General features: G+C 39.2%; 2 protein-coding genes across 2 annotated transcripts; both read right to left on the bottom strand.

Moving 5' to 3' along the window:
* Window positions 1-3,121: 3,121 nt before the first annotated feature.
* Window positions 3,122-5,771, bottom strand: LOC131614114 (uncharacterized). The gene is made up of 2 exons (XM_058885742.1): window positions 4,689-5,771; window positions 3,122-4,333 (listed from the first exon to the last, which is right to left on the bottom strand). The coding sequence occupies exons 1-2, from the start codon at window positions 5,769-5,771 to the stop codon at window positions 3,122-3,124; spliced, it is 2,295 nt and encodes a 764-aa protein (XP_058741725.1).
* A 1-nt stretch (window position 5,772) lies between these two features.
* On the bottom strand, window positions 5,773-6,989 carry LOC131614112 (uncharacterized). The gene is made up of 3 exons (XM_058885741.1): window positions 6,841-6,989; window positions 6,136-6,790; window positions 5,773-6,030 (listed from the first exon to the last, which is right to left on the bottom strand). Exons 1-3 carry the CDS (start codon window positions 6,987-6,989, stop codon window positions 5,773-5,775), a joined length of 1,062 nt encoding a protein of 353 aa, XP_058741724.1.
* Between the last annotated feature and the right edge of the window lie 960 nt (window positions 6,990-7,949).

Below are 7,949 nucleotides of genomic sequence, written 5' to 3'. Positions count from 1 at the left end.
CGTTACATGAGGCTCAGGTGGAAATCCTTTTAGCAGGCGATCAAACTTTCCAAAGGGCTAAATCTCATGCTCTTTGCCTTAAGCCCGAACTTAATTTGTCCGAGATGGACTTCTTAAAGACGGTGGTGGATGTTCGTCTTGTTGACATGGTGGAGGAAGAGTCCTCTCCTGATTTCGATGCTCCTAAGGACGATGCAACTGGTGAAGGGACTCACGATGTTCATGAAAAAGAGAAGAATGCAGATTGATCTTGTGTTGTTTTGTGTTTTTATTGTTAGTTATCCATGGGGTTATGCTTTGTAATATTTAGATAATTTCCCTTTTTCCTTTTCGTACACTGCTTTAAGCCTGGTTGAGTCATTTTTTATATTGTTACTCTCTTGAAGTGTTTTATTTCTTTCATTGCTATTTTATCCACTTAACTGAACATAACACTTTAAAATGCAGCCCCACGCAAAATCTAACTTTGTGAATGTTATACAATAGCCAGTTGCAGGCCATGGAAGATTGACATTAGTGGCAAGTGATCCCGAAGGATATCGACATAAAATTTCAATATATTCTAGGTTGCTTGTATTGCATCTTGTTGCCCAGCAGGAGGACCCTTGGGATTGATAGCATCTTAGCCGAGGTATCTGCGACATATTAATCTAGAACCAATTAGGGTTTTCTCTTAGTTGTGTTAAAGGAAAGCCAATTTAATGCGGGTGACAGAGGTATGTTATCTCGACTGTGCCAGAGATATGTTAACATAGCCGTGACACCAGAGGTATATTAATATGTTTGGTCAGAGGTACTGGGACATGACCGGGACATAGGTATATTAACATATCCCATTGTGAAAGAGGTATATTAACATGGTTTTTTCGGTGGTCGGGGTACTGTGACATGACTGAGACATAAGTATATTAACATATCCCATTGCGCCAGAGGCATAGTAACATGGGTTTTTTGGTGGTTAGGGGTACTATGACATGACCAAAACATACATATATTAAAATATCCCCTTGTTCCAGAGGTATATTAACATGACTGGGACATAGGTATATTAACATATCCCATTGCGCCAGAGGCATATTAACATGGATTTTTTTTTGGTTAGGGGTACTATGCAATGACCGAAACATACATATATTAACATATCCCTTTGTTCTAGAGGTATATTAACATGGCTTTTTTGGTGGTCTGGAGTGTTGTGACATGACATGGCATAGGTAAACATTCGCGGCCTAATCGTTGAGGTCGGTTTTCTTCGCTTATTTGTTCCTTTCTGTAAAGCATATAAAAAATATCATAACAAATTAATATGAACTATTGGCGCCTCATTAAAAACCCTTGTCCTTGCAAGGAAAAAGAGTGTTACCCTATAACATTTATTAAATAGCAAAATTACACAAATTTAACTATAATAAAATCTTAGGCTGAGGACAATCCAGGCACTAGATATTTCAACTCCTTCTAAGGTCTCTAACTTGTAAGTTCCATTATTTAGTCTTTGTTGAACTTGGAAGGGTCCTTTCTAGTTAGGGGGGAGGTTTTCCTTCTTTTTTGGATCTGTAACACTTTTCAAAACCAGCTCCCGTTATCGGAAATTTATTGTGAGGACTTAGGTATTAAATTTCCATGATATTCTTTGCTTAGCAGCGAATTCTATAACACTGGCCACCACTCTAATTTCTTACACGAGATCAGCCGAGCTATCCAATCCTTCCTAGTTGAGACCTTCGTCAAAACTCAAACGTCGCCGGGTGGGCGAGTTAACCTTCATGGCTATCATGGAAAGAATACCGAATGTAATAAATCGACAGTAGAATGGATAAATGGGGCGTATAATTGACACTTCTCGCAATGATTCATGAACTGGGCATAATCGTGCAACATGCTTGGCTAATAGAACCTAGATTTATGTATTTTTCTAGACAAACGCCCTTCCCCAATATGACTTTTCTTTGACTTTTTTTATGATGTGTGATAATGACTAATAAAATTCCAAATAGAATAATGTGATGATGATTTAAATAATTATTGTAACAATGACCCATGATGCATGATATTTTAGGCAAATTTCCTAACACATAAAAATGTTGACTTTATGTTGACTTTTGATTTATGAGTGCTTATGGGATTCCATGATCATATGAATTTAAATGCAATCAAAATAATGAAAATAGGTGGGCAAATTTTAGGGTATGATAACGCAGTGGGTTTTCACTTAGATGTGAAGGGTTCTGCGTGTTTTGACACGTACGGGAAAATAATTTTAATTGGTTGTCCCAGGGATAAGTCATTGATTGCGTTAAATGCCTCACACATTTCTCCCTCCAAAAGAGGCTTTGGGATTTTCCAATAGACGTATGACTCATAGTCTATACACCTATAAATGTATCAAGAGTCACCCACACATGGGAGGCCCGTCTCTTGCCTAAGAGACTCAGTCTCACCTGTGAGAATCAATATCGCCTGAGGTACTCAATCTCTGAGGGACTCAATTAGTATCTCTCGAGGGACTGAGTCTCGCTAGAGGGACTTAACTAGTGTCTCGTCTTAGGAATTCCACTAGTGTTTCATGTGAAAAGTTTAGAGTAAGATTATACCGCTTACGATTCTTCTGGGGTTCCCAAATAGATAGAAAACTAAAACACTTTACCCTTTGTCATACTCTCATGCTTTAGGGACTATTTTTCAGTATATTTAGGTGAAGGTCGTAGGAGCCGACAGGCAACATGAGGTTCTCAATCACCCCTTTATCATATCAATCGCCTATTTATTATATGTATCGCCTTTTTTAGGAATAGGTAGCCAGCCTATTGCAGAAATGAGTGGCATGTCCTCCTTTTGTAACTACATGAATGAAGTCATAAGAGTTGAATCACACACTTTGGAATACCATTCTATTTTCAAACAAGCTTAAGATTCCTCTTAATGATTGAAGAAAAAACTTAACTACGACTAAAAAATACATACGCTTCTCACACCATATAAGCTAACGTCCAACCTAACAACAAGCATAAAGTCTATTTTTTTTTTGTAAGCAAGATATATTCAATAGAGAACAAAAGTTCTACAATCTCGGTTACAAAGGCGGAGAACGCCGAAACAGAAAATTAAACACCAATTGAACCTAACTTAAGTAATACAATGGGGATTTGCAAAACTCATAGAAGTTGCAATTGGGATGATTAATTTTCCCTATAAAAGACCATCTCCAAACAAGCAATTTACAAGACCAAACTAAATCAATAACATTGCAAGAGGAATTTTTGAAGATAATATCATTCCTATTAAGCCTAATACTCCACACAATAGCCAACCAAATGCTTCCCTCTTTGCCTCTCCTAACTTTCTTTTTGTGACAAAAACTACTCCAATTCCAATAGCTCTCCATAACATCGTAAGGTTTTTCGTAATTCATTCCAATCCAACTAGCCATATAATTCCAAACCGCTTCGGACTTCCGACAATCCAATAACAAATGTTTAGAACTTTCGGTAGTCTCTTCGCAAAACACACAACCAATATTCGAGGAAGATAGAGAAATACCTCGATTCAAAAGCAAATTTTTTGTCGGGATCTTATTCTTGAAACATCTCCATCCAAAGGCTTTAACTTTAAGTGGAACCTCCACCTTCCACACTAAAGAATAAATGAAATCATAGCGGTTTACCGGACCAAACGGTTGAGCTAACTTAGACATCTCATTGAAGCAAGATGCGACGGAAAATAAACCATCCTTCTCCAGCACCCAAGAAGCCGAATCCGGCCCAGTTTCACACGGAAGAGACGCTGGCAGCAACTGTTGGAGAAATGGCAGCAGCTCTCGCGCTTCCGAACCAGCCCCGGAATGCACTCCTAGGTCACCCCACCTCCATTGGCCTAGCACCCAACCACCCATTCCGGAAATAGCAACATCCTGCAAAAGAGAAGAGTAAAACAAAGCCGGAAAGATTTGTTTAAGAATCCCCACGTCTAACCAAGCGGCATGCCAAAAAGGAATCGAATGCCCACGTCCCACTTCAAATTTAATGTTATTAGCAAAGAAGCCTTTCGGTAAATACTTTCTCAAAGACAAGATATTCGACCACCACACTGATCTATTAGCCCGAGGAATGTGTTTCGGCTCTCCTACCAAAGCTTTCAAATTAATATTCTCATATCTAGCTTTTAAAACCCGATACCACAAAGAATTAGAGGCTTTCAAGATCCTCCAATTCCATTTCAAAAGAAGCGCGATATTGAATTCTTCAAGACTCCTCAAGCCAAAGCCACCTTTCTCTAAAGGCAAACAAACCTCTTTCCAACTAATCCAATGAATTTTCCTCTTCTCCTCCACACCCTCCACAAGAAATTACTTAGCAATTTATTAATCTCACCAATTATCTTCTTGGGAGCTTTATAAAAAGACAAAGTGAAGATAGCTAAGCTACTCAAAACCGACTTTAAAAGCGTGATTCTCCCTCCAAAGCTAAGAAACCTTCCTTTCCAAGATTTCAACTTTCTCCTAAAATTATTCAAAAGAGGTTTCCAAGACGAAATCCTTCTAGGATTAGAGCCAATCATAATTCCAAGAAATTTAAATTCTTTCGCCTCCATCCTACAAGCAAGAAAAGAAGTTACCACATCCAAAAAATGAGCATTAATGTTAATACCAATAATCTTACTTTTATGATAATTAATACTGAGGCCGGTACCAATTCAAACCCTTTTAAAACCGCTTTAATGGCCCATAGATGTTTCCAACTCCCATCTCCAATCAATAAGGTACCATCCGCAAATTGGAGAACGTCAACAAAGCATTTACCGTTCAAGTGACACCCCACATAATCACCATTATCCACCGCCTTATTAATTAGACATTTCAAGCCCTCCGCTACAATGACAAAAAGAAAGGGAGAAATAGGATCTCCTTGACGAAGACCCCTTTCGACACCGAATTCCCTAGTAGGACTCCCATTAACTAGAACCGAAATCTTACTAGAAAAAACCAAAGCCTCCATCCACTTCATCCATCTATCCCCAAACCCCATCCTCCTCATCATGTATCTGAAAAAGTTCCAACTCACCTTATCATACGCTTTTTCAAAATCCACTTTAAAAAGAAGACAATCCTTTCCTTCCTTCAAAGAATAATCCACTAACTCATTCGCCACAAGAACCCCATCAATCATATGCCTACCCGGAATAAAAGCACTTTGACAATCGGATATAATAGACGAAAGGATCTTCTTAATTCTACCGGCCAAAATCATTGATATAATTTTATGGATACAATCGATCAAACAAATAGGTCGATAATCCTCAAGACACAAAGGATTGGAAGATTTCGGAATAAGCAAAAGAAAAGAAGAAGTAATGGATTTTGATAAGATAGCACCATAATAGAAATCATTCAAGCACTTCAAAACATCACTTTTCAAGAAGGACCAACATCTCCTAAAGAAGAGAAAAGTTAAACCATCAGGACCCGGACTCTTCGCCCCATCACAGCTCCACACCACTTCCCTAATTTCTGATTCCAAGAAAGGAACCTCAAGACCAAGACATTCCTCCCCACTCAAAGACTTTATATGGACGCCATCTAAATAAGGTCTAACCACGCACTCTTCCTTAAATTTGTTCTCAAAGTGCACTTTAACCGCCTCTTTTACCTCCCTCACCGACGTTACTAACCCACCGTTGGAATTGATGGAGCCAATATGATTCCTATTCCTCCTTTCCTTCATGGTGTGATGAAAGAAATTGCTATTAATATCTCCGTCGTTAACCCACCTCATTCTAGCCTTTTTGAATTAACATGTTCTCCTTTATTTTTAAATTCAACCAAATATTCTTACTCGCCTTCTTTTTTATCTCAATTTCCTCCTCTTCCCAACGCTCACTATCATCCGCCGCATTCAAAATATTCACCCCTTCCTCCACCGCCAACTCAAATTTGCCAAAAACATTCAAATTCCACCACCGTAACTTATCTTTAATAAGTCTAAGCTTCTCTTTAAGAACAAAATCCCCTCTTCCAAACACTTCCAATCCCCTCTACTCTTTTTCAACAAAAGAAATAAAATTCTTGTCCGAAAACCATTTGTTATTAAATTTGAAAGGTTTCGGACCCCAATCCTCATCATCCATAATCAACCAAACCGGACAATGGTCAGAGATATCCCAACGACCGATCAATTGCCCCACAATCCCCAAAGACGACACCAAGGAATCCTCCACAAGAAATCTATCAAGTCTACTCTTCGATTTGCCATCCCCACAAAACCAACTAAACTTCTTCCCTTTACAAGGAACATCCACCAAACCACTCTCCTCAATAAACTTTAAGAATTCCCTCCACTCTACATTACTCCTACCAACGCCTCTTCCTACTCTCTCGCTCCTTGTTTTAACGGCATTAAAATCTCCATCAATAATCCACTCTACGTCTATGTAATTTTGTTTCAAATGCAATAATTGAGTCCACACATCTCGCTTATCACATAAAGAGCAAGGCGAATAAACATTAACAATGTAATAATTACCTCCTTTCCAATAGACTTTGTTGCCGAGAAAACCTTTGCCGCAAAAAGAGAAAAGAGTCGTAACCGTCTTGCTATTCCAAACCGTTAACATCCCTCCTAATAAACCTTCAGCTCCCATGAAAGAAAAGTCATGATCCTCGTTACCCCATAAACTTCTAACGGTAGAAGTCGATACCTCCTTTAACTTTGTTTCTTGAAATAACATTATATCAGCCTTCTCCTTTCTAATTAATTGACAAAGCCTCCTCCTCTCAATCATACTGCCACCCCCCCTGATATTGTAAGTTCGGATAATCATCAAAACCGATTTTTTAACGCCGACCCTCCCTCATTAGATTCTTCTGCCAGAATTTTCAAACCTTCCAATTTTCCCTTATCCTCCCTCCTTTGATCTTCTACCACCACACCCAACTTAGCAATAAAGTTTTGAAATTTACTCTCCACAGAACCATCAAAATTCTTTGGTTGCATCTACATATATCAGACTCAGCAGGTTTTTCCAAATTCTGAGTAGAAATAAAACGCGAACCCGTACCTCTCAATTCTGTTTCAATACCTTCCTGGCTGCACATAGGATTGGGCCCCACTAGTGGGCCAGCCATTACGCCCTCTTTCTTTTTAAAAGAAAGTTTTTTCTTTTTTGATTTTTTAATAATGGGACCATAAAATCGATTTCTTTTTTGGACCACAAAAGTCTGCCAGCCTTTTAACTTTAGCAAGATTGCCCACCGATACATATCTCCCTTTTGCCACGTGATCAATCCCTATACTTGGAGATTGAGATATTTCAGCGGCCGCCTGCTCTTCTTCCCCAGATTCCGGAACCCTAGAAGCAAGTACAGAGTCAGCCGATATAGGATCAGAACAACTATTACACTTTCCATTATGTCTTTTCTCCCCCCACGCTACCTTTAGAGCTTCGTCAAAGCAAACTTGTCCTTTTCCCTGGTTATGTCTTCCATCCTTTACCAAATAACTGTCCTTCTCTGTACCATACTCAAAAGGTATTAAGTGTTCTTCGATAACCACGTTATTAGTCTCGAAACTGTCCCCCCCCTTTTTGCCCAGATCATCTACATCTTCTTCTGAAAAAACCTGCGGATGTTGAGAAGATCCAAAGGATCCAATGGAATCCTCCTCTACCGCGAGAGAAGAGTACCCACTATCGCTAACAGGCGACGACACAATAGAACTCTTTGATGGCAAAGGCTCTCTCACCTTTCGGACCGGTTCGTACGTATCCTCTCTAAGGACCAAAACATACTCCGCTCCATCAATGGCTACCTTCAACTTCTCTTGAAGCTTGAAGCTAAAAGGAACTCTTAACAGTATCCTCGCGATGTCCATGTTAACACCAGAAGAGGTGTTTTCGTCCACGCACACAAAGTTACCCAAACCATTAGCCAGATTCTCAAAAAAATCCACACACCA

Source organism: Vicia villosa, linkage group LG6 (genome assembly GCF_029867415.1).
Source record: "Vicia villosa cultivar HV-30 ecotype Madison, WI linkage group LG6, Vvil1.0, whole genome shotgun sequence".
Classification (NCBI taxonomy): domain Eukaryota; kingdom Viridiplantae; phylum Streptophyta; class Magnoliopsida; order Fabales; family Fabaceae; genus Vicia; species Vicia villosa.
Note: the sequence above shows the minus strand (reverse complement) of the source record. Positions and strands in the feature narration are given on the sequence as shown.

Bases quoted from the DNA above. Each gene is read 5' to 3' on its own strand.
- LOC131614114 (XM_058885742.1), bottom strand. From the start codon at position 5,771: ATGAGGTGGGTTAACGACGGAGATATTAATAGCAATTTCTTTCATCAC. The intron at 4,334-4,688 runs GTACCGGCCTCA...TTTCTTGTGGAG, and splicing joins TTTTAAAAGGGTTTGAATTG to GGTGTGGAGGAGAAGAGGAA.
- LOC131614112 (XM_058885741.1), bottom strand. From the start codon at position 6,989: ATGCAACCAAAGAATTTTGATGGTTCTGTGGAGAGTAAATTTCAAAAC. The intron at 6,791-6,840 runs GTCGGCGTTAAA...TTACAATATCAG, and splicing joins GAAGAATCTAATGAGGGAGG to GGGGGGTGGCAGTATGATTG. The intron at 6,031-6,135 runs GTTTGGTTGATT...GAAAAAGAGTAG, and splicing joins ATATCTCTGACCATTGTCCG to AGGGGATTGGAAGTGTTTGG.